The sequence below is a fragment of the Rana temporaria genome, chromosome 2 (assembly GCF_905171775.1).
Source record: "Rana temporaria chromosome 2, aRanTem1.1, whole genome shotgun sequence".
Taxonomy (NCBI): domain Eukaryota; kingdom Metazoa; phylum Chordata; class Amphibia; order Anura; family Ranidae; genus Rana; species Rana temporaria.
Genome location: NC_053490.1, coordinates 436012464 through 436039603, shown reverse-complemented (window position 1 = coordinate 436039603; position 27140 = coordinate 436012464). Strand labels below are relative to the sequence as shown.

The following is a 27140-nucleotide window of genomic DNA, read 5'->3' as shown; positions in this document are numbered from 1 at the left end:
GTTGATTCTTATGTGTTATGGATTATGTCTGTTATCTTGGCAAATAAGCCAAGCAGAAAAAAATTCTAATTAGCCTGAAAGTGCCGTAACTGGGCGCTTAACTTGATCACCTTGATACAGGCAAAACAGGAAAAGCACAGGTAGTTTCTACACCAGGTCGATTCTCACAGAATCCCACCAGCAATAGTCACTCTGCTCCTCTGTTATGGTGGCCAGACTTGCTTCAATAAATTCTTTATTTTCCCATAGGAATAATTCATATATAGTTGGCAGTTCACTCAATCGATATGCCCCACACAGGGAAGTGGATTTCAATCAGTAGTGATGCAGTCTTAAGTTATCGATCACATCCACCTTGTAATCTCATAATTTGATTGAATAAAATACGATCGTATTGTCAAGAAAGGCACGCCAGCAACTAAGATGGCGGCCACAGAAGAATGCCTGTTCTCCACGTCACAAGAAAGGCGTCCAGGATGCGAATGGTTGTGCGCACACGAGGACACACGTGCGCACATTTGTGACAGTTCTTGGCGCCAGGTGGGCTATTTAATCGAGCATAGTAACCAAGATCAATAGTGTCTGGTCTAGAGCATTCCCTGTGATTCCTGCTACCTTTAAACATGTTCCAGTTGCTAACTTGGCTTGTTCCTGACTACTCCTACTATCCGCTTTCATTCAACCCCAGCTTGTCTCTGAGTGCACCTGTGGGTCCCATGGACTCTAAGTCCGCCTGCGATCGCAGTAAGGCCCCTTTCACACTGGGGCAGGACGTGCGGTGGCAGTATAGCACCACTAAAAATAGCGGCGCTTTACCGTCGGAATTGCCGCGCAATTCGGCCGCTAGTGGTGCGGTATTAACCCCCGCTAGCGGACGAAAAAGGGTTAGGCGCACTGCCGTCGGTATTACCGTGGTGTCCCATTGTTTTCAGCGGGAAGGAGCTGTATACACACCGCTCCTCTCACCGCTGCAAAGATGCTGCTTGTAGGAGATTTTTTTCTCTCAGGCCAGCGCATCGCCTCAGTGTGAAAGCCCGGGAGAATGCTGGTGCAGGAGTTTTGCAGGCGGTATTTAGGCACTATTTTTAGCGCTAAACCGCCTGAAAAACTCCTCAGTGTGAAAGGGGCAGAACAAGGATCTTCCAGTGTAAACAAGGCGGATCCCTATTCTGTCAACAACTCTGAGATCTGCTGTTCCTAGTGATCAGGAACAGCAATTTCTTTGTTGTCCCAGGCAGCCCAGCCCCCACACAGTTAGAACACACCCAGGGAACACAGTCAACCCCATTGATCACCCCCTAGTGTTAACCCTTTGCCTGCAAGTACAGTGGGACGCCTAAAATAAAAAAAAGATCACCGCTTCCCAGCCGAAACGGCACAGTTTTTTTTAATGCAGAGGCTGGGCATGACGTCATAACATTGCGCCCTGATTCTGAACAATCATAGAGACTCTGGTGACCATCTGGTCCGCCGGAAATCTCTATGGTAGGAACCTGGGGCCGGCGGATCTGATCTCTGACTCATCGATCGCATCGGTGAGCCGGTAGAAGCGCCGGAGGGCGGCGGGAGGGACGACGACGTCCCCTCTCGCCACCTGTAAGAACGATCAGCTGCTTTGATTATTCTTATGGTGCACAGAATTGCCAGCTCTAAAAAACGATATCTAAATGATGCCTGTAGCTATACCACCACAAGGCCCAGGATGTCATATGACGTCCTCTGGGCGCAAAGTGGTTAATGATGGTGGCATCTAGCTCACTGTACTTGCAGTTATGACCGACATATACCAGGGTGCTCCTGATCATGTGAACAATTGTTTTTGCTATGGCATTTCATTAGTTGGTATTTCAGAGGTTGGTAACCGTATACCTTCTCCATGATGGACCCAGGTTTCTCCGGAGTGAACAGCTGTGGTATAAAACCGTTTTGTGTATTATTTTCTTTAAGCTTTCTCACATTATCACTGGCAGCTCTGTGCTTTTTTCACAGCTTATAATTATTACCGGTTGATCCACCTGTGCTTGAGAGCTAATAGAGAATTTGAGATCCAAGAACACTTAACACAGCAGACTAATACGTAAAACAAAAACAGTTACAAAAAGCAGTACAGTGCCTATAGGCTTTGCTTGGAACTCATTATGGCTGGATTATAAGCGAGGAAACCGTTCTATATTAATGGTGCTAAGAGGATTAACCTTCCTCTGCGAAGGTAAGTACATAAATGGCTCTTTAGCAAGGCAGATGGAAAACTGTTGACTGAGTTTACAAGTGTTTGAGAACATGCAGGTAATGAGTAAGCAGCTCATTCTCCTCCCCGTTGAAATCAAACCTCTTCCCCTATATCCCTGTAGGACAGAAAGGGTTAATTAATTAGTATTTTGAGCTTTTAATTGGAGCTTAGCGGGTCCCACATGACAGCTGTCTGCCCCCCCCCCCTCCCAACTAAATTCATTTGTTTAAATTCATTTTGTACAATAGCGAAATTAATTATGCAGATTTCCTTTTGGAGGTAATGTTGTTTTGCAGCTCCAATATTAGTTTGTTGCAATTGTGCTCTGGGGGTCTCTGCATATTGTCTGCGATATTATCAGGCACTGGGCCTCTCTCATTTCGGGTTATTGACAGTTTCTGAGACGAGATGAAGATAATTATTAAGCCATTGTTGTGTATGGGAGGAGGCCAGTTACACGATGAAGAATAAAAAAGAACATTTTCTCATTCCGAGTTGGCTTGCTTTCTTTTTTTCCATTTAATTGTTCTCCCTCGTTACTGTCGGTATTTATTTATTTCTGCATTACTCGGCAAGCCGCTCTTAAAGGTAAAGAAAATAACTATTCTTAAAACCGTTCCCTCTCCCTTCTCCCTACCTATCCTGCCTACCCGGTATAAAAAAATAAAAATAAAGTCTTTGTGCCTAACTATTTTTAATCTACTTTGGTTTAGTCATGTGATCCTGCAGCGCCAGCTTCCCTATGTGAGAGAGCAGCTGCTGCAAGAAAGTGCCAACAACAGGTGGACCTTTGGAGCCCATGGGTGACACCATGGCTCTAGGAATTCACAGCCCTTGTTGAGCACTCCCCTACACAGGCGAGCCTCCTTCTACCTATCCTGCCTACCCTATATACAAAAAATATTTTTAATCTGCTCTGGTCTATTCATGTAATCCTGCAGTGCCAGCTACTCTATTTCAGAGAGCAGCGGCTGCAGGAGAGTGCCCACAATGGCTGGGCCAATGGAGCCCATGAGTGACATCATGGTTCCAGGAATTCGCAGCCTTTGTTGAGCATTCCCTTACATAGGAGAACCTCCTTCTTTATATCTTGCCTACCCTGTAAAAAAAAAAAGATGGTGTACTTACCTATTTTTAATCTGCTCTGGTCTAGTCATGTGATCCTGCAGCACCGGCTTCCCAATGTCAGAGAGCAGCTGCTGCAGGGGAGTACCAAAAACAGCTGGGCCTTTTGGAGCCCATGGGTGAGGTCATGGCTCCAGGAATTCACAGCCTTTGTTGAGTACTCCCTTACACATGGGAGGCTCCTTCTACCTATCCTGCCTTCCCCATATATAAAAAGCATGTGTACTTACCTATTTTTTTTTTTTCAAATATAAATTTTTATTTATTTTCTTACAAAACATACAAGACAGACATACATACAAGAAAAATTACAATACGGTACTGTCCACCAGAAGGGGTGATGTAAGAATCATGTGCATTCTTATCCCTGAACGGACCAGACATTCTCCAGTGTACAAAACATAACCTGAGACAATATCGGCCCTGTATCACAAGGCTACCCAGATAACCCCCTCCCCCTACGTTGGCCTGTGCTACAAAAAACATCGGGCAAGTTGCGCTACTAACTCGTAACTGTCTAAAATTCAATTGCCCTGTCCAGGTCTCACCTGTCATTAGCTAGAAAGAGAAAGAGAGCCCTAGCAGGGGAGGAACGGGGATAAAGTAAACAGAGGCCAAGGGGGAGGGGGGCAGGGTAAGATCAATAAGAATAGAATGAAGAGAAGAGATAAGGAACGAGAAGGGAAAAAAAAGGGGGGGGAAAGAAGGGGCGAAAGAAGGGGCGACCTGGGGTTGGGATTAGGTTCCCCGCCGTCACGGACAGCGGGGCCATTTCTCCTGATCAAGTTATGAAGCGAGCATTTCCGACCCTTCATCTGAATAGATATACATATTCCAGAGCCTCCACGCCTGGTACTTACCTATTTTTAATCTGTTCTGGTTTATTCATTTATTCCTGCAGTGCCAGCTCCTCTATTTTAGAGAGCAGCAGCTGCAGGAGAGTGCCCACAATTGTTTGGCCATTGGAACCCATGGGTGACATCATGGCTCCAGGAATTCACAGCCTTTGTTGAGCATTCAGTTACATAGGAGAACCTTCTTCTATATATCTTGCCTACCCTGTATAAAAAGAAAAGCCTGTGTACTTACCTATTTTTAAACTGCTCTGGTCTAGTCATGTGATCCTGCAGCACCGGCTTCCCAATGTCGGAGAGCAGCTGCTGCAGGGGAGTGCCAACGGGCCTTTGGAACCCATGGGTGACGTCATGGCTCCAGGAATTCACAGCCTTTGTTGAGTACTCCCTTACACAGGTGAGTCTCCGTCTACCTATCCTGCCTACCCTATATAAAAAAAAGTGTGTATACAAACCTATTTTTAATCTGCTCTTGTCTAGTTATTTGACCCTGCAGCACTGGCTCCTCCAAGTCAGAGAACAGCGGCTGCAGGGGGGGCCCACAATGGCTGGGCCATTGGAGCCAATGGGTGACGTCACAGCTCTAGAAATTCACAGCCTTTGTTTAACATTCTCTTATACAAGGGAGCCAAAGCTGCAGGATCATGTGACCAGAGCGGATTAAAAATAGGTAAGTATACAGACCTTCTTTTATACAGGATAGGTAGGAGGAGAGGGGGGAGACATTTTAAAGAATAGCTATAATTAGGCTTTTCTTCAACTTTAAATTTAAAGGGGACTATATTATAATTTCACCTGTTTTTTGGATACAGTGTATAAGAGATCAGCTTGATCTAGATGATTTTATTAACCACTTGATCACTGGGCACGTAAACCCACTTGATAACCAGACCAATTTTCAGCTTTCGGTGCTCTCACAATTTGAATGACAATTACTTAGTCATACGACATTGTACCCAAATAAAATTTTCGTCCTTTTTTTCAAACAAATAGAGCTTTCTTTTGGTGGTATTTAATCACCGTTGGATTTTTTTTTGTTTGCGCTATAAGAGAAAAAAGACTGAAAATTCTGTAAAAAAAAAAAGAATTTTTCTTTGTTTCTGTTATAAAATTTAGCAAATGTAGTATTTTTTCTTCATTCTTTTGCATAAATGTGAAATATGAAGTTACGCCGAGTAAATAGATACCCAACATGTCACCCTTCAAAATTGCACACGCTTGTGGAATGGCGCCAAACTTTGCTACTTAAAAATCCCCATAGGCGACGTTGCAGGGTATTGTGGGGTATTGCAGAGTATTGCGGGGTATTGCGGGGTATTGCGGGGTATTGCGGGGTATTGTGGGGTATTGCGGGGTATTGTGGGGTATTGTGGGGTATTGCAGAGTAGTGTGGGGTATTGCAGAGTAGTGTGGGGTATTGCAGAGTAGTGTGGGGTATTGCAGAGTAGTGTGGGGTAGTGTGGGGTATTGCAGGGTATTGTGGGGGTATTGCAGAGTATTGTGGGGGTATTGCAGAGTATTGTGGGGGTATTGCAGAGTATTGTGGGGGTATTGCAGAGTATTGTGGGGGTATTGCAGAGTATTGTGGGGTATTGCAGAGTATTTTGGGGTATTGCAGAGTATGGGGGGGTATTGCAGAGTATTGCACAGGGAGGGATGGATGGCTGGATCTGTGACTGCATTTGTCACAGATCCAGCCCACAGCAGCTGCTGCTGCATCCGCTCTCTCCCCTCTCCTTTCTCACACTGTACCGTTTGGTACAGAGAGGGGAGGGAGGAACCGGCGTCATCACATGACGCCGGTTTGTTTACAAGTGATCGCTCCGTCATTGGCTATCAGCAGCGATTTACCGTGATCCGGCGATCACGGACATTCATGTGTGCGCGCCCCAGAGGGTGCGCGGGAGCGCGATTCTGGGAGGACGTCCATGGACGTCCTCCCAGAGTTAAGCAACCGCCGTGTAGACGTATTTCGTCTATAGGGCGGTTGTTAACTGGTTAATGTATGTTAGTGTTCTAAAAACTTGTATTTATGTACATAAGCAGAGACGTATTTTTTTAGTACATTCTCAGGCTCTGCTTTAGTTTTACACAGGGGATGCCCTTTACTGCTTTTTCTCCCAATGCGAATCTTCATGTCCCACTAATTAACATCTAAAACTGAACCAGTACATTTTCCATGAAGGTCAAAGCAATAGGAAGGGCCACTTTAAAGAGGTTGTAAACTGCAGATTAAAAAAAAAAAAAAAAAAAAGCTGCAAGGCAATGGCATAATGTGCTAGTATGCATCGCATACCAGCACATTATGAAATACTGACCTTGGAACAAAGCCATCCAGCGTTGTAAAGTCACAGCTGAGAGGGCTGACATTCCCTCTGTCTTTCTTTTGGGTTTGCGAGCTCTGGCTATGTGATTGGCTGGAGCCGCAATGACATCACTCCTGCACATGTGCGCGGGAGACGCGTTTCCGGCACGGGCTCTGAAGATCCAGCACTGTGAGCTGGACCTTCAGAGCGCATGCTCCAATGATGTCATTGGCTGCATGCACTCTAAATATCTCCTAAACAAGTTTTGGAGATAGTTACAGTACCTACAGGTAAGCGTTACTATAGATTTACCTGTAGGTACAAGTGGTAGTACAGAGTTTACTACCACTTTAAAAATGACCATCACAGCATCAAAAATCTCCTTCACTGGGAACAAGGAGAAGAAGACGTGTCTAAGGTCTGAGATGATCCCAGTTGGAGCTCACAGTGGTCAGGACTCTTTCTGCTCCTATGTGACCACTCTAGGAAGTCTCCAAGCACCAACACTGTCACATGAAGGGAAAGGAAAATGAATCGCATGCTTCTCCATATTCAGAAGTACCTGATACTCTCTTCGCTTGCAGTAGTAAAAAGAGCGAAGGGATGGTATGTATGCACAGGATGGAGGCAAACATTAAAGTTAACCTGTTGCTTATCCTTGCATGGCACAGATTTACTTTAGGGCAGGTGTTGATGGTCTTCACTGGCATCAGTTGAAGATGTTTTTGATATCATTCAGAATTCATTGACCGGAGCATTTGATTTACTTGAAGTAAGTTTTGCTTCCCCTTAGACTGGTATAAGAATGCAAAACCCACTTGAAGTAAACAATTCTCCATCGACACGGGCCCTAAGGCAGGGGATAGAATAAGTGAAATACAGAGCTCCCTGACCGTCATTCTACAAATTCATTTTATACCAGCCTTGCTAAAGCTTTTTAACACAGAAAAACCCTTCAAATAATTTTCTGGTCTCATGGAACCCCAGCCAATAATTATTTTATATACAGATCATGGTACATTAGTGTATCCTTTAAAATTCTGCACAATCTCGAGGCACCCCATTCTAAAATGTAAAAAAACTGAACTAATAGTTTTACAAAATGCAGCAACATAGACACAAGTTGGACACCCAACATTAGAGGTGATTTATTCTTCCAAAGCAAATGCACCTTTGTGCACTGGCACTGACTAGTATTCCAGTGTTTCTTTCCTCCTTCAGCTTCTCTCCCTCACTCAGTTAATGTGACCCCAGTGCTGAAGGAGAGGGGCAGGGGAGGGCAAACAAGGATGTTATGCAGGTGTCTGATGTCCTCCTTTGGACCGATGATGTCATTGTTTGTAAGGATGCCAATGGCTGGAAGGATGTAATGGCGCACAAGTAATACCTTTTTCGCTAAAAGGCAAGGTTCATCTATCTGTAGGCATTATGCCAAGGCACTCCTGAGGAAACCTGAAGGCGTTCCCAGTTGCCTGGGCACCCTGTTTGAAAAAGGAAGCATTAGTGCGATGGTCACTGAGAATGCACCTTCCATTGGGGGAATCTCCCACTTTACATATAGCTAAAATAAGCATTGTTGTTGGTGGTTATGTATCTAAGAGGAAGAATTGGCCTCATTGCTCAAGGAACTTATATATACATCTAGGCAGTGGTGATTGGATTTTGTGCTGCCCTAGGCCTGACAAAACTTGTGCATCCCCTAATTTAAATATGACCCTTCCTGTTAAGACCCCACCCCTTTCTGTTTAAGGCCTCTTATGATCTCTTCCTCTCTGTACATTAAAAGTGGGTACCAAGTCACTCACTGTGCAGAGACGGACCTGTCATAACCTTGCTCTCTTCTTTGGGGAGATTGGATTTCACCTGGTGCAGTAAAACATGGTGACATCCCCTCCAGTCCCTAGGATCAGTAATGCATAATGGCCGACAGGCCCTCTTGCCAGACCCAGCGAAACAGCAGCAGTGATCCCTCCAGCTGGATGTTCGCTCACCCAGTGTTGTGTGGCACTCTCTCTGGTGGTGCTGGGCAGTGTGGCGCTCTCTGGTGGTACTGGGCAGCGTGGCGCTCTCTCTGGTGATGCTGGGCAGCGTGGCGCTCTCTCTGGTGATGCTGGGCAGCGTGGCGCTCTCTCTGGTGATGCTGGGCAGCGAGGCGATACCTCGGGTGGTGCTGGGCAGCGTGGCGCTCTCTCTGGTGGTGCTGGGCAGCGTGGCGCTCTCTCTGGTGGTGCTGGGCTGCTCTCACTCAGCTTGTTCCTGGGATCTCTCTCTCTCTCTTCCCCCAGCAGAATGCATGCTGGCGGGTGTAGCCAGCTCCCTCTGGAGGACAATGGACCACCAATCTTCTGGGACTATGTACAACAAAATGATCCAGCACTCGATAGGTTCGTTCTGTGCCCCACTATAGCGACGCCTGCTTGGGGGTTTGCCCACATCCTCCTCGCTCTCCTCCACTGAACACCGCGCCGGGGAGGAGTTCCACCATGTAAAGATGCCAGTAGAGGAGAGTCTCCACCAGTTGCATGGCCAGTCAGTGGCGGCTGGTGCTCAAAATTTTTGGGGGGGCGCAAAGGAAAAAAAAATTGCAGTCTCACTGTGCCCAAACGCAGCCACTGTGCCATGCCATCAAACGCAGCCACTGTGCCATCAATTTGCACCACTGTGCCATGCCATCAAATGCAGCCACTGTGCCATCAATTCGCACCACTGTGCCATGCCATTAAACGCAGCCACTGTGCCATGCCATCAAATGCAGTCACTGTGCCATCAATTCGCACCACTATGCCATGCCATTAAACGCAGTCACTGTGCCATCCATTGTCACCACTGTGCCATGCCATTAAACACAGCCACTGTGCCATCCATTGTCACCACTGTGCCATGCCATTAAACGCAGCCACTGTGCCATCCATTGTCACCACTGTGCCATGCCATTAAACGTAGCCACTGTGCCATCCATTGTCGCCACTGTGCCATCCATTGTCACCACTGTGCCATGCCATTGTCACCACTGTGTCATGCCATTAAACGCAGCCACTGTGCCATCAATTGTCACCACTGTGCCCTTTAATGGTCACCGCTGTGCCAATTGTCCCCACTGTGCCCTGTAAATTGCTTCCCCCCCGCCCGGCACTTACCTTTACTGGAGTCAGGCATCCACGTCCCACGATGTCTTCTCCCGCCCTCGATGACTGACAGGCGTCTCAGCCAATCAGGTTACCGGTAGCCAGAACCGGTCAACCTGATTGTCTGAGACGCCTGTCATCTTATCCAAGGGGCGTACAGTGTGTGCGCTCCGAGAATAAGCTTCAGGGACCCGAGGGCTGTACTGGGAAAGCCTATCAGAGCTGTTGGCTTTGATAGACATTTCCGTACAGCCAACCAGCTGGCGTTATTCAGATGGCCGGACATGAGCGCCGACCATCTGAATAACAGCGGCGATAATAACATAGATTCGTGCAATGCATGAATCTATGTTATTTCAGTGGCGGTGAGAGCCAGAGGGGGCGGCGCTCCAGCGCCCTCTATGGACGAACCGCCACTGTGGCCAGTCACTGGCCACTCTATGGGGGTGCTAGTCCCTCCCCCCACCTGGCCAACTACGCTCCATACTGCACATAAAGTGCCGCACTACAGCAAGCCGCCGGGGGATTGTATATGTGTGGGAGGTGGCCGTGCTAGGTGAGACTCGGGAGGACGGGATGGAAGGGAATTTTTTTGTGCAGGGGGGCGGCTTATTTGCCGCCTCCTGTAAAGTGCCACCCTAGGCCTGGGCCTTGTCGGCCTAGGCCAAGAGAAAGCACTGCCTCTAGGGCAGGGTTTGACAAATTTGCTTGGAATCTAGGAACCAGCTAAAAAAGTTAGGAGCCAGAAAACGCACCCCGTCCCGCCGAGCTCGTGTGCAGAAGCGAACGTATACGTGAGTAGCGCCCGCATATGTAAACGGTATTCAAACCACACATGTGAGGTATCGCTGCGATTGGAAGAGCGAGAGCAATAATTCTAGCCTTAGACCTCCTCTGTAACTCAAAACATGCAACCTGTAGAATGGGTTCGTTCTGTGCCCCACTATAGGTGACGCCTGCTTGGGGGTTTGCCCACGTGTGTGTCCCAGAAGGCCGCGAGGGGAAGGAAGAGGCTGAAATTGCTTGTAGATCTTACCCGGAAGTGCGAGCGGGTACCTGTCAAAACCAGGTGGAGCTCTGCTTTAAGATAGGAAAGCCACAAACAAAGTTAAAGGAGTTGTAAAGGTAAAACATGTTTTCCCTAAATAGCTTCCTTTCCCTTAGTGCAGTCCTCCTTCACTTACCTCATCCTTCCATTTTGCTTTTAAATGTCCTTATTTCTTCTGAGAAATCCTCACTTCTTGTTCTTCTGTCTGTAACTCCACACAGTAATGCGAGGCTTTCTCCCTGGTGTGGAGAAAGCCTCTTGAGGGGGGAGGGGTCTAGCAGGAGTGTCAGGACGCTCACTAATACACAGCTCCTTTCTCTGTCTGCAAAGTAGTGAGCGTCCTGACCCTCCTGCTTGCCCCTCCCCCCTCAAAAGGCTTTCTCCACACCAGGTAGAAAGCCTCCCATTACTGTGTGTAGTTACAGACAGAAGAACAGGAAGTGAGGATTTCTCAGAAGAAATAAGGACATTTAAAAGCAAAATGGAAGGATGAGGTAAGTGAAGGAGCACTGCACTAAGGTAATGGAAGCTATTTAGGGAAAAATTACCTTTACAACCCCTTTAAGCTGACCATAGATGGTTGGTTCTTGGCCGGTTCAGCAGGAACAAGCCAAGATTCGAACCATGTATGGGCAGGCTGAATGTACCCAAGTTGATCTGTCGGATTTAGCATTTGACTATTGCTAGTGGCATTATTGCTAGTAATCACTGTGTTCTCCCAGTGGGAGCGGCTTCCCCCTCTCTACGGGAGGGAATCGATCGATTTTCTTTCCTGCAAACCCCGGTTGCAGAAAAGATAATCGCTCTGCCTATGGCTGGCTTTACTTTTATGGAATGACTGCAATAATACCATGAATTCTTAGCTCAGTGTAACTACACTATTTATAATCCTTCTAGTTGGTTACAAACAAAATATATTTGTGATTTGACGGGTGGGAAATTATGTATCCTTACATAAGGAAATGAGGTAGTACAAGATATGGATCCTGTACTTCATAAACCTTAAACATGATGTTACTGCTTAATTTGAATTTAAAATCACACTGCAGCAGAAGGCAGATCGTTTCAGGCAATCACAGCCTTGTGTAGACCTTTGGTTCTAATTCCATTGAATAAATCAGTATTCCTGTACATTCTCTCTACAGGACGCCCAGCTGCCCGTCGAGTGGCCAACCAAATACCTGATGAAATCTCCCAGAATCCTTTACTCCTGGAAGCCATTTCTGTACTACCGCAAAACTATAACTTTGAAATTCCTAAGACAATATGGAGGATTCAGCAAACCGCAGCTAAAAGAGGTATGCTTATGTTATTATGTTTTTTTGTTATCTTTGTAGGGTTGCAGATTTAGACTAGATTCACCTTTTGGTATTGCAGTAATATGCTGTAGATTGCATGTTTCTAAAGAAAAAAAGTGCCAGTGCCAATAATTTTACCACTTAAGACCCGGACCTTTAGGCAGCTAAAGGATCCTGCCAGTTTTTGCGATTCGGCACTGCGTCGCTTTAACTGACAATTGCGCGACGTGGCTCCCAAACAAAATTGGCGTCTTTTTTTCCCCACAAATAGAGCTTTCTTTTGGTGGTATTTGATCACCTCTGGGGTTTTTATTTTTTGCGCTATAAACAAAAATAGAGCGACAATTTTGAAAAAAATGCAATATTTTTTACTTTTTGCTATAATAAATATCCCCCAAAAATATATAACATTTTTTTTTCCTCAGTTTAGGCCGATACGTATTCTTTTACCTATTTTTGGTAAAAAAAATTGCAATAAGCATTTATCGGTTAGTTTGCGCAAAATTTATAGCATTTACAAAATGAGGGATAGTTTTATTGCATTTTTATTAATTACTATTTTTTTTACTACTAATGGCGGCGATCAGCGATTTTTTTTCATGACTGCGACATTATGGCGGATACTTCAGGCAATTTTGACACATTTTTGGGACCATTGTCATTTTCACAGCAAAAAATGCATTTAAAATGCATTGTTTACTGTGAAAATGACAATTGCAGTTTGGGAGTTAACCACAAGGGGGCGCTGATGGGGTTATGTATGACCTCATTTGTGTTTCTAACTAGGGGGGAGTGGCTGTAGGTGTGACGTCATCGATTGCGATTCCTTATATAAGTGAACACACGATCGATGACGGCGCCACAGTGAGGAACGGGGAAGCTGTGTTTACACACAGCTCTCCTCGTTCTTCAGCTCCGGGGACCGATCGCGGGACTCCAGCAGCGATCGGGTCTGCGAGTCCCGCGGCCACGGAGCTTCGGACCGGGTTACGTGCGCACGGCTGGGCTTTAAGGGCATTCTGCCAATGTATATCGGCGTGAAGGGGTCCTTATGGCACCAGGGATTTGAATTTTAGCGCATCAAAATGCACAGATATAAAATATTTGTAGTGCACTGCTTTGATTTGAAAAAAGAAAAAAAGAAAAAAAAGGAGGTAAAACCTGCATGACTGTGCTCTGACAGCCTCTTTAACACATACACATTTTGGGCCAGATTCAGAAAGAAGCGCCTATCTTTAGGCGGGCGTAGCGTATCTCAGATACACTACGCCGCCGTAACTTAGAGCGGCAGGTCCCGTATTCAGAAAGAACTTGCGCTCTAAGTTACGGCGGCATAGTGTTAATGGGCCGGCGTAAGTCTGCCTAATTCAAACTAGGCTGGTAGTGGGCGTGTTGTATGTAAATGATTTGTGACCCCACGTAAATGACACGCTTTACCAACGGCGCATGCTCAGTATCGCGTCAAATTTTCTCCGTAAATTACGCCGGCTCAATGTTTAGTCTACGTGAACATAACCTACGCCCATCCCCATTTACCGACGACTTACGCAAACGACGTAAAATACGATGCTGTTCCGACGTCCATACCCAACATGACTTACCCCTGCTTTACGAACTACGTTTGGGAATCGGCGTATCAAGGTCATTTGCATATTCAACGCGGAAATCAACGGAAGCGCCACCTAGCGGCCAGCGTAAATATGCACCCCAAGATACGACGGCGTAGGAGACTTACGCTGCTTGTATCTTGGCAACCGTGAGGCGTATCTGATTCTTTGAATCAGGCGCCAAGATACGACGCCTCACACTCAGACTTACGACGGCGTATCTGGAGATACGCCGTCGTAAGTTGTTTCTGAATCTGGCCCTTTATCTTTTTGTTAATGTGCATTATGTATTTACAACTTGTTTGCATTATCAGTTCAATGCAGGGGCAATGCATTGACTCCTGCAAACTCTTCCACCTGGTCAGTATTAAAGGGGGTTGTAAAGGTATAATTTTTTCCCCTAAATAGCTTCCTTTACCATAGTGCAGTCCTCCTTCACTTACCTCATCCTTTGATTTTGCTTTTAAATGTCCTTATTTCTTCTGAGAAATCCTCACTTCCTGTTCTTCTGTCTGTAACTACACACAGTAATGCAAGGCTTTCTCCCTGGTGTGGAGTGTCATGCTCGCCCCTTCCCTTGGACTACAGGAGAGTTAGGACGCTCTCTACATTGCAGATAGAGAAAGGAGCTGTGTGCTAATGGACGTCCTGACTCTCCCGTAGTCCAAGGGAGGGGGCAAGCACGACACTCCACACCAGGGAGAAAGCCTTGCATTACTGTGTGGAGTTACAGACAGAAGAACAGGCAGTGAGAATTTCTCAGAAGAAATAAGGACATTTAAAAGCAAAATCAAAGGATGAGGTAAGTGAAGGAGGACTGCACTAAGGTAAAGAAAAAAAAAGTGTACCTTTACAACCCCTTTTAAGGTATGAACCTTCTGTTTTGGGGCAGTAGGAAGTAAACAATTGATTACAAGTGCGGGGATGTCACTCACTTGTGTTCCAGTGAGATCTGTGAGTCTCTTTGTCACAGTGGTAGATAGGGCTTGAAGCCTTTCCATTCAAAGAGCCAATATCTGAGCCAAATGTAACAGAAAACAGAATGGTGCAGGTAAATGTGAGCTGGTTGGAGGGCAGGGAGTATGGTAATGTGCAAAAATACCATAAGGCCTTGTTCACTAGGAGTGTACTACAGTGTATGTACAGTATCTCACAAAAATGAGTACACCCCTCACATTTTTGAAAATATTTTATTATATCTTTTCATGTAGCAACACTGAAGAAATTACACTTTGCTACAATGTAAAGTAGTGAGTGTACAGCTTGTATAACAGTGTAAATTTCCTGTCCCCTCAAAAAACAATCAACACACAGCCATTAATGTCTAAACTGCTGGCAACAAAAGTGAGTACACCCCTAAGTGCAAATGCCCAAATTGGGCCCAATTAGCCATTTTCCCTCTCCGGTGTCATGTGACTCATTAGTGTTACAAGGTTTCAGGTGTGAATGGGGAGCAGGTGTGTTAAATTTGGTGTTATCGCTCTCACTCTCATACTGGTCACTGGAAGTTCAACATGGCTCCTCATGGCAAAGAATTCTCTGAGGATCTAAAAAAAAAATATTGTTGCTCTACATAAATATGGCCTAGGCTATAGGAAGATTGCCAAGACCCTGAAACTGATCTGCAGTACGGTGGCCAAGACCATACAGCGGTTTAACAGGACAAGTTCCACTCCGAACAGGCCTCGCCATGGTCGACCAAAGAAGTTGGGTGCACCTGCTCAGTGTCATATCCAGAGGTTGTCTTTGGGAAATAGACGTATGAGTGCTGCCAGCATTGCTGCCGAGGTTGAAGGGGTGGGGGGGTCAGCCTGTCAGTGCTCAGACCATACGCCACACACTGCATCAAATTGGTCTGCATTGCTGTCGTCCCAGAAGTCTTCGTCCGTAGGGTTCAATATTGAGTTGGCCCACTCTTTGCATCCTTTACAGCTTTGACTGTTGTGAGAAGGCTGTCCACAAAGTTTAGGAGTGTGTCTATGGGAATGTTTGACCATTCTTCCAGTAGCGCATTTGTGAGGTCATCACTGATGTTGGACGAGAAGGCCTGGCTCACAGTCTCCTCTCTAATTCATCCCAAAGGGGTTCTATGAGGTTGAGGTCAGGACTCTGTGCAGGCCAGTCAAATTCCTCCACCCTAAACTTGCTCATCCATGTCTTTATGGCCCTTTCTTTCTGCACTAGTCCAGATCATTTGATGGAGGGGGGATTATGGCGTGGGGTTGTTTTTCAGGGGTGGGGCTTGCCCCTTAGTTCCAGTGAAGGGAAATCTTAAGGTGTCAGCATACCAAGACATTTTGAACAATTTTATGCCCCCAACTTTGTGAGAACAGTTTGGGGATGGCCCCTTTCTGTTCCAACATGACTGCTCATAAAAACCTGGATGAGTGAGTTTGGTGTGGAGGAACTTGACTGTCCTGCACAGTCCTGATCTCAACCTGACAGAACACCTTTGGGATGAATTAGAGCAGCAACTGTGAGCCAGGCCTTCTAGTTTACATCAGCGATTGACTTCACAAATTAGCATCTGCAAGTATGGTCAAACATTCCCATAGACACACTCTTAAACCTTGTGGACCTTTCTAGAGGAGCTGAAACTGTTATATCTGCAAAGGGTGGGCCAACTCAATATTGAACCCTGCAGATTAAGACTGGGATGCCATTAAACTTCATGTGCGTGTAAAGGCAGGTGTCCCAATACTTTTGGTAATATAATGCATCTCTGCAGTCGTGTTGGCTATACATGTCAATCCTCTGTACAGCTACTGCTGCAGCACTATACTTTGCCTCTCTTTTGGCTCACACTAATTGAATTCCAGAATGGGCAAATCTTTCTGATTTTGCCCTTTTTTATTAAAATAATAGAGTAGCAGTTATCTATAGCGACTAAACTCACTGAACTTTGCATGTTGTCAATGTATCATCTAAAGGAGAATATTACTTGCTAGGACCTGGATAAATACTAAATGATATTTATGCTTGCTTTTAAGAAAATGAGCATAATCTACCAAACATTAAAGTGTTTGTAAATCCTCTCATATACTTAGTGAAGTGAATAGCCTCAGGTGATACAAATCCAATTACATAAGTTTTTACTTTTTTATCTGTAGTCATCTCTTCCCTACACCTCTTCAAGAGGGCGGAATCATATTAAAATCCTTCTCCATATGTTGGTATCACAGAGGAGGGGTGGAGAGCTGCAGTTACAGTGTGTGAGAGCTGATTGGAGGAACAGAACACACAAGCTGACAAGCTGTGTGCTGAGCTCTCCTCCCCATCATGTGTCAGGAAAACTTCTCAGAAGTGACTCATGCTGATAACAGAGTTACGGAGCACCACAGAGAAACTGCACTTATAGCTTTGGCGGTAGAAAAGTAAACACTACAGATATATGGGCTTTGTTCAGTTTTCATGACTGAGGTTTACAACCACTTTAAGTAAGTGACCATGATCTGCAAGCTGTGGTACCACAATTATAGGGCTTCTTAACCACTTCCGTACCACACATAGTCATATGATGTCCACAGAGGGGTTCTCCTATCCCGGGTGGACGTCCTATGACGTCCTGGGCTTTGTGAGGGGTTCCGCCGCTTGATCGATCTTATAGGTGGCGGGAGGGAACAACTCCCCCCCTCCCGCTGCCATCCGGTGCTTCTCCGGGCTCTCCAGTGGCATCGGGGGCCCGGAGAAAGAATCGTCCAGCGCCAAATGGGAAGCCTAGAGATGACTGGTCACCAGTCATCTCTATGACCGTCGGAGGCCCTGGAGCGATGTGATGATGTCACGCCCGGGTACCCGGAAGTAAACAAAGCCACGATTGCGGATAGTAAGCATGAGATCGGTGAATTTTTTTTCACGATCACATGCTTTCCAGCCTGGAGGAGAGATGTGAGGTCTTATTGACCCTGCATCTCTCCATAAAGAGGATATGTCACACACATTTCCTATTACAAGGGATGTTTATATTCCTTGTAATAGGAATAAAAGTGATCAAAATGTTTTTTTTTTTTAAGTGTAAAAAAAAAAAAAGTAAAATAAAAAAAGTTTTTTTTTTTTTTTTAAAAGGCCCCTGTCCCCGGTAGCTCGTGTTTAGAAGCGAACGCCCACGTAAGTCCCGCCCACGTATGTAAACGTCATTCAAACCACATATGTGAGGTATCGCAGCGTGCATTAGAGCAGGGGTTGACAAATTTGCTTGGAATCTAGGAGCCAGCTAAAAAAGTTAGGAGCCAGAAAACGCGCCCCGTCGCGACGAGCTTGCGCGCAGAAGCAAACACATACGTGAGCAGCGACCGCACATGTAAACGGTGTTCAAACCACACATGTAAGGTATCGCCGCGATTGGTAGAGCGAGAGCAATAATTCTAGCCCTAAACCTCCTCTGTAACTCAAAACATGCAACCTGTAGAATTTTTTAAACGTCGCCTATGGAGATTTTAAAGGGTAAAAGTTTGACGCCATTCCACGAGCGGACGTAATTTTGAAGCGTGACATGTTGGGTATCAATTTACTCGGCGTAACATTTTCTTTCAGAATATAAAAAAAAAAATGGGGATAATTTTACTGTTGTCTTATTTTTTAATTAAAAAAAGTGTAATTTTTTCCCCCAAAAAGTGCGCTTGCAAGACCGCTGCGCAAATACGGCATGACAGAAAGTATTGCAACGATCGCCATTTTATTCTCTAGGGTGTTAGGATAAAAAATATATAATGTTTGGGGGTTCTAATTAGAGGGAAGAAGATGGCAGTGAAAATAGTGAAAAATTACATTAGAATTGCTGTTTAACTTGTAATGCTTAACTTGTAATACCAACGGCCACCACCAGATGGCGCCAGCTTACACATCTGGTGGTAATAACTTGTAATACCAACGGCTCACCACCAGATGGTGCCAGCTCACAAAAAAAAAAAAAAAAAAAAAAATTTTTTTTTTTTTTTTTTTTTTGCCCCCCCTTCCAAGCCAAGTCGCCAGGACCCCATTTCTAGTCGCCATGGCGACCTGGCGCCCGGGATTTGTCGACCCCTGCATTAGAGCGTGTGCAACAATTCTAGCACTAGACCTCCTCTGTAACTCTAAACTGGTAACCTGTAAACATTTTCAAAGCGTCGCCTTTGGAGATTTTTAAGTAACGAAGTTTTGCGCCATTCCATGAGTGTGCGCAATTTTAAAGCGCGACATGTTAGGTCTAGATCTATTTACTCGGCGTAACATCATCTTATATATTTTCCAAAAAAATTGGGCTAACGTTACTGTTTTGTTGTTTTTCAATTCATGAACATTTAAAAAAAAAAAGCCGTTTGAAATATTATTGCGCAAATACCGTGCAAGATAAAAAGTTGCAATGACCGCCATTTTATTCCATAGGGTGTCTGCTAAAAAAACATATATAACGTTTATAAAATTTTCGAGCAAAAGAATGATGATTTGTACATGTAGGAGAGAAGTGCCAGAATAGGACCGGTATGGAGGTGGGTAGAAAATCCCTGTATTGAAGGGGTTCACAGAAAGACAAAGTGGAATTGTTTTTTCCCCTAAACGTCTTTCAGGACAGCAGCTGAGAGAGTGGCTCCTCCCACTTGCCAACAGGAAACACACCTCCACCAAACTTTAACCACTTGCTTACTGGGCACATATACCCCCTTCCTGCCCAGGTGAAATTTCAGCTTTCAGCACTGCGTCGCTTAAAATTAAAATTGCATGGTGGTGCGACGTGCCTCCCAAACAAAATTGACGTCCTTCTTTTCCCCACAAATAGAGCTTTCTTTTGGTCGTATTTGATCACCTCTGCGGTTTTTATTTTTTGCGCTATAAACAAAAAAGCGAGCGACAATTTTGAAAAAAAAAACACTATTTTTTACTTTTTTCTATAATAAATATCCCATTTTTGTTTAAAAAAAAATGTTTTTCTCAGTTTAGGCCGATATTTTCTCGACGTATTTTTGGTAAAAAAAAAAAATCGCAATACGCGTATAGTGATTGGTTTGCGCAAAAGTTATAGTGGCTACAAAATAGGGGATAGAATTCTGACATTTTTTTTTTTTTTTTTTTTTTTTTTACTAGTAATACGGCGATCTGCGAATTTTGTCAGGACTGCGTTATTGCGGCGGACACATCGGACACTTTTGACACATTTTTGGGACCATTCACATTAATACAGCGAACAGTACTATAAAAATGCATTGATTACTGTATAAATGTGACTGGCAGGGAAGGGGTTAACACTAGGGGGCGAGGAAGGGGTTAAATGTGTATCCTGGGAGTGATTCTTACTGTGGGGGGAGGGGACTGACTGGGGGAGGTGACCAATGCTGTGTCCCTATGTACAAGGGACACAGCATCGGTCTCCTCTCCCTGACAGTACGTGGAGCTCTGTGTTTACACACAGAGCTCCACGTTCCTGCTCTGTCATTGCCGATCGCGGGTACCTGGCGGACATCGCGACCGCCAGGCACGCCCCCCAGTGGCCGGAGGACGCAAGGCCGTAAAAAGACGGCCTCCCGGATTTATAGAGCCACCTGGAGGCCGTCTTTTTACTATGGCCCGGGTCTAAAGTAGTTTAAGCCTAGGTTCACACTGCTGCGAATTCAAAATCGCGGTAAAATGCGCGATTTTACCGCGATTTCGCGGCCGCGATTTCGCCGCGATTTTGGCCGCAATTTAATGTAAATCGCGGCCCGAAATCGCAAAAAGTAGTACAGGAACTACTTTTTGAAATCGCAGATGCGGCGTCGCACTGATTAGGACAGTGCCATTGCCGACAATTGCTGCCGATTTGAGATGCGATTTGACATGTCAAATCGCATCTCAAATCGTTCCAAATCGTACCCAGTGTGAACCAGGGCTCAAGGAGGCTCCTTCCCACATGTTGCCAGTTTCTGTGTTTCCTTTTTAGCCGATTTGCCATATTCCCTTGGTCCTTTGACACGGAAATAGTTTTTTCTGGTTGCTATATCCTCTGCAAGAAGGGTATCAGAGTTGGCTGCTTTTTCTTGTAAAGAGCCATATTTAATTATTGACAAGGACAAGGTGGACTTGCGTCCTCATCCAACCTTTTGTTTTTTTGACAGTTTTGTGTGTGTATTACACATCCGTTGTTCATTGTGTCTGTTGCAGGGTTATGGTTTTGTGAACACTCCATGGGGTAAAAAAAAGAGGGGTAGATTCAGGTAGGGACCGTGTATTTTTGTGCGTGCGTAACGTATCCTATTCACGTTACGCCTCCGCAACTTTGACAGGCAAGTGCAGTATTCACCAAGCAAAGTTGCGGCGGCGTAGCGTAAATAGGCTGACGTAAGCCCGCCTAATTCAAATGTGGAAGATGTGGGCGTGTATTATTTAAATGTATTGTGACCCCACGTAAATGGCGCTTTTTCCGAACGGCGCATGTGCCGTCCATGACAGTATCCCAGTGCGCATGCTCCAAATTAACCTGCAAAAAGCCAATGCTTTCGACGTGAACGTAAATTACGTCCAGCCCTATTCGCGAACGACTTGCGCAAACGACGTAATCGACGGAAAATTTGACGCTGGCCCGACGTCCATACTTAACATTGGCTGCGCCTCATATAGCAGGGGTAACTTTACGCCGGAAAAATCCTAACGTAAACCGCGTATCTGTACTGCGTCGGCCGGGCGTACGTTAGTGAATAGGCGTATCTAGCTGATATACATATTCTAGGCGTAAATCAGCGTACACGCCCCTAGCGGCCAGCATAAATATGCAGTTAAGATACGACGGCGTAGGAGACTTACGCCGGTCGTATCTTAGCAACATTTAAGCGTATCTCAGTTTGAGCATCCGCTTAAAGTTGCGACGGCGCGGATTCGGACTTACGACGGCGTATCTACAGATACGCCCGTCGTAAGTCTTTCTGAATCTGAATCTGGCCCAGAGTGTATCTGAATGGCGTAGACTGACTCATTCTGATTGGACAACGTTTCCTAGCTCCAGCGTTGTATAGTAGCAATGCTTGTCTGTGCTCTCGGCCTTTGATTACCTTTTATTCCATTTGCCTGTTAGTGTCCAGTGTCCGCTTCCTCTTCCCCTCTAATCACTTCCTCCCCTGCTTCTTCTCTGATGGCATGCTATATTTGTCTGTTCTCTGTCTTTAGCCGCCTGTCTCTCTGTTAATGGTCTTCCTCTTTTCCAAGTTACTTGTACTTATTTGTCCTGATCGTGCTTAGATGTTTTTCATGCTTTATTTTTCTTCTTGTTTATTACATTTCCCATGCCAGCTATATGTTTTCTCAAGTGTCTGTCTCTTGTATGTACTTCGGATCTCCAAAATGTCACATTTGCATGTTTATTCCTGGACTCTGATCCTGTTACAAACTTTGATTTGCTGTCCTTTTTTTTATGTTTTTTTGTCACAGATGCATTCTTTTTTTTCCCCTTTATGTATGTCTTTGATAGCCATGTAGTGTAGTGCATCCTGTTTAAAAGTAGTCACCAGTTTCATGTTGATTTTCTTTTACAGTTGCTTTGCAGATGCCAGAAGGGTTGCTGATGTTTGCCTGCACTATTGCTGATATCATTGAAAGGTGAGGAATATAAACTTGTCCTGTTCTGTTTCTGTCTGTTAATTGGGGAGAATTATCTATGTTAACATTTAAAGAGAATACCAGGAAGGACAAAAATCACTGGTAAACAAAGAGAGGTCATATGCAGTTTGTTAAATGCAAATAATATGCCGGATTTAGGCATCCGAGGCAAAAGTCAGGTTAAAGAGGAACTGCAGTCTGCTCACATAATTTGTAATAAAAACTTCTTTGCCATTCTGAAGCTTCCCTCCAACCACTTTGCATATTATTTTATATACAGTTGTGCTCATAAGTTTACATACCCTGGCAGAACTTATGAATTCTTGGCCATTTTTCAGAGAATATGAATAATACAAAAACTTTTCTTTCACTCATGGTTAGTGTTTGACTGAAGCCATTTATTTTCAATCAACTGTGTTTACTCTTTTTAAATTATAATGGCAACCAGGGTGGATTTGAGTTAAAGTGGATGTAAACCTGCTCTCATCCTTTCTAAACTATTGCCACAGTGCTGATCTATAAGGATATAGATGCCTCCTGCATGTATCCTTACCTGTCAAATGTCTCCCCTCTGTCTCTTATAAGAACTGAAAAACTGCAGATTCTATGGGTAGATCTGCTGTCTGGATTTCTGTGGGTGGAGTCGTGATGTCAGTAGACTCCCCGCCCTCCTCTACACTCCCCTTGTCAACATGCATTTTTTCCTGTATATTCCTTACACTAAATTATGCTATGATCACTAACATCTAGTCAAAATCTAGAAAAGTCACCACATGACTTCAGAAAAGGAGTGGGGGTGGGAATTAAAAAATAATGCCTGTCTCCAGGCTAGTGCATGAGATATGTAAATAACCTGTCACTCACAGCAAGGGGGCGGAACGGACTAAGGTTTTTCTTTGTAAGTTCGTTTTATTTCACTGAACAATAAAAGAGGATTGCTCAGAGCTGGATTAACTCTGTGTGGCAAGACTGGGCATAGATGATAGGAAATGTTATACTCTACATTGTGATATAAAAAAATAAAAATAAAGGCAAAGGAGGGAGGTATTATACAGGTATCTGCTCCACCCCCCCCCTGAAAGGTGCCATATGTGTTTACAGGGGGGGGGGGGGCGGACCGCAAAGGCAAAAGTTAAATTTCTGGGTGGAACTCCACTTTAAGGCAGTGACAGCTATCACTTCTGATTGTCCCAAGTGCTCACTATCACATGGTGAGATCTGTCAGCATTGTTGGCTCCCCTAAAATTATTGTCTGACCTTTCCTTTTTTTTAAGGCCAATTTCACATCTCTGCACAGCGGTGTAGCCACAGCGTAGATGAACCCACTCTTTTCATGTGATTGACCTATTTCCCATAGACTCTCATAGTATTATATTGTAGGTTTTTGGTAAATTTTCGGAAAAAGTGCAGCAAAGATGCAGCATGCAGGACTTTTAGTGCGCTTTCAGGAAACGCACCAAAAACTTGCAACATACTAGAAAGTCTGTGGGGAAACTGCAGGTTAACTAAATGAAAACTACAGGTACACCTGCATTATGACCAAACTGCAGCTCAGCAGCGTGAAACTGGCCTTGTATCTCAGTACTTTGATTAAAAAAAAGGACTTTCAAGCTTGAGTAACTGGAATTTTAACAGATACCTGTTTTGGTCTCGGATTTATTTTCAGTAGTAAATAGCTCAGCTGGTGGAATGGCCAATATGCATTCCTGACTGACTGGTTATTTGCAAAGAATCAAGAACTTCAGTGTATTACATAACTCCTGAGATAACAGTACAGCCAGAATAAGAAATGTTTACCTATATCAGGGATATGCAATTAGCGGACCTCCAGCTGTTGCAAAACTACAAGTCCCATCATGCCTCTGCCTCTGGGTGTCATCCTTTTGGCTGTCAGAGTCTTGCTATGCCTCATGGGAATTGTAGTTTTGCAACAGCTGGAGGTCCGCTAATTGAATATCCCTGACCTATATCCTTTATTAGCAGCATTTTACGCCCACATACCAGTATCCTGGGAGGTATCAGACGTGTATTCTACCCATTACCTCTCGTAGGTGGAATAGTCATCAGATACCCACCACAGTTTCATTAATCTAAAAGGTAATTCCATGCTGGACAATAAAATAAAGTTACCAAATTGCACCCTGTATGTATTAAAGATATTCTTAACTGAATTTTAGGGAGTGACCAGGGCATGGTAATATTCTTCTGGCAACCCATCAGCCACTCCTCATCCTCTTAATTGGTCAGAACATTTCAGATAATTTCCCTCCACAAGGGAGAGAAAAGATGGGCTGCATCAGCAGTCTGTAGCTCAAGCCAAGGAACATCTCCCAAGGCTTGAGAGCCGCATCCATCTTGTTCATTCATTAGACTTTGGTGAACCAGGAAGTGATACGTTCTTTTTTTATTCTTCATTTTTGTTTGTTTTCTGTTGTTGTTACCTTGTAATACCCATGTTCTGTAAATATGTTTTTTGCATCTTTTTCCTTTATTAAACAATCTTTTGAAAAGTGTTAATATTGTCTCTAATGCACAAACGCAGAACTTAAAGCGGATTTGCTTTGGGAAAAAAATATTAAAAGCCAGCAGGTACAAATACTGCAGCTGCTGACTTTTAATATCAGGACACTTACCTGTCCTGGAGTCCAGTGCCGTCCGCAGCAGAGGACTAGCGATCGCTCGTCACTCTGCTGCTCCCCCCGCCATCCACGGTGAGGGAACCAGGAAGTAAAGCGGTCCGGCTTCACTGCCCGGGTTCCCTGCGGCGCATGCGCGAGTCACACTGCGCCTGCCGATTGGCTCCCGCTGTGTTCTGGGGGCCGAGTGTTCCCAGCACACAACGGGGGGGGGGGGGGGTCTGGCGACGGGATGTGACGTCATGCCTGCAGTTTGCCCGAGACTGTTGTGGCCGGAAGTGGGTTCAAATACCTGTCTTTAGACAGATATCTGCACTTCCCTCCCCCTGAAAGGTGTCAAATGTGACACCGGAGGGGGGAGGGTTCCGATCAGCGTGAGTTCCACTTTAGGGTGGAGCTCCGCTTTAAAGAATCACTGTCTATAAAAATAACAGTGTTGCAACCAATGCTTGCTGGCATCTGCAAACATATTTTAGGAAAGACGTGCCGCACACATTCATGGGATTACTTTGCACTGCTCCTGTGCAGAATTCATGGCTTGCCATAGTGGAACTACACTCTTCGCCTCTTAGTTGGGCAATATTTTATAGATGTGGCCGTTTCATGGTTGTGCTCCTGTGCTGTTATGTGGGCAAAGGTGGATGTACAATTGTCAAGTACCTATGGCAAAAGCATAGGAAGATAGATTGCCAGTTAAAGCTTTGGCATGTGCACTATTTTTCAGTTGTTGAGGTTCACTGTATGCAATGTTAGTTTTTATATTGCAACATCTGTTATAAGTGGCGTTCAACACAAAACACATAGAAATATTAATATTTGCCTCTGTGTCTCCTGACGCCTCCTCATCTCGAGTGCCCCCATGGAGAGTCACTCTCCCTCTGGGCACTCGTGCGGGCGTGCTCCCGTGTCCTGCTCTGGGTCCATTGACACAGACAGCAGGACTAGGCCCTGCCCTCGCATCATTGAATTTGATTGACAGCAGCGGGAGCCAATGGCTGTGCTGCTATCAATCTATCCAATGAGGACCAGAGACATAGGCTGGAGCTGGTGTGATCGTCCCCGTCGCTGGAAATACCAGGCTCAGGTAAGTAAAAGGGGTGCTCTGGGGGGGCTGGTGCATCATAGGAGTTTTTTTTACCTCAATGCATAGAATGTATCAAGGGTTTACAACCCCTTTAACAAATGGCTGTTTATGTGTTTATTGCATTGTGTGTAATCTGGAGCTCTCCTTTTAATGACTGGGCTCTCATATAACCAGTGTAAACTTCTTTCAGCTTTGACATATCTTCTAGGACAGTGTTTCTCAAGTCCAGTCCTCAAGGCGCATCAACAAGTCATGTTTTCAGGATTTCCCTCAGATGAAATGGCTGTGGTAATTACTAAGACGGTGAAACTGATTACATCACCTGTGCAAAATAATGGAAAAGCCTGAAAACATGACCTGTTGGGGTGCCTTGAAGACTGGAGTTGAGAAACACTGCTCTAGGAAATTGGCATGCTTTCCACCAGTGATGATTTATTAAATTCATAGACATTGTCCTGTATATCTTGTTTGCTTTCTGTTTAATAGGTCATATTCTCATTGTATCTCCCTGTCCTCTTGTTAGGACCAATCAAATAAATGCTGGAGGTTGTGGTGGAGGGCAGAAGAGTTATTAGCTGAATCGATATGGTCACTTCAGCTTTTTTGTTCTGTGCAGGAGAGACAGTCATTATGGGTATTGTTTGTAGAATTTGGGGGAAAATAATGAATTGACTCTATTTTGGAATAAGTGAAGCGCTGTGAATACTTTCCAGATACACTGGGAACTTAATGTGAGAAGGCATTATAGCTTGTAGTGTTTAGTTGCCTTTCAACATGTTGCTTGATGGCATTGCGGGGGCCCATGGTTACATAGATGTATAGTATTTGCTTTGCCGGATTCAAGTGTATGTAAATCCCAAACTTTGTGTTACATTTTGGATAGAATGGGAAGGGTTATAACCTCTGACAGGTTTTTATTCCTGTCTGTGCCCCCTCTAAGTATAGTTCACTTTCTATGTTTGGCCTGCTAATTATTGTTACAGCACTGAAAGTGATGAAAAATGCAATATATAACAGTTGTCACAGGAACTGGAATAAAACAAATCTTCTAATGATGACACTTGGCCTGGTGACAGCTGTCTAACAGGGAATTTCCCTTATTGTTTTTAGAGCTTTCCTCAATTTTTCTGTTGTGACTTCAGAACAGGGAGTCATGGGAAATTTCTTCAGGCAGCTAAAAGTAAAAATATAACTGGGATTTAGCCATTCTCTACAATCTACTATCCAAAACGAAATATACATTTTGGTTTTAGAGCGTATCTAAGCCTAAGGCTGCTTTCACACTG

General features: G+C 44.7%; 1 protein-coding gene across 1 annotated transcript in view; it reads left to right on the top strand.

The window, feature by feature from the left end:
• The window catches only part of DPH1 (diphthamide biosynthesis 1), a 409993-nt gene that overhangs the window by 44574 nt on the left and 338279 nt on the right, over positions 1-27140 (top strand). The window contains exons 2-3 of the mRNA XM_040338369.1: positions 11834-11986; positions 22071-22134. Coding sequence (XP_040194303.1) covers positions 11834-11986; positions 22071-22134 — 217 coding nt within the window. The remainder of the gene's footprint in view (positions 1-11833; positions 11987-22070; positions 22135-27140) is intronic.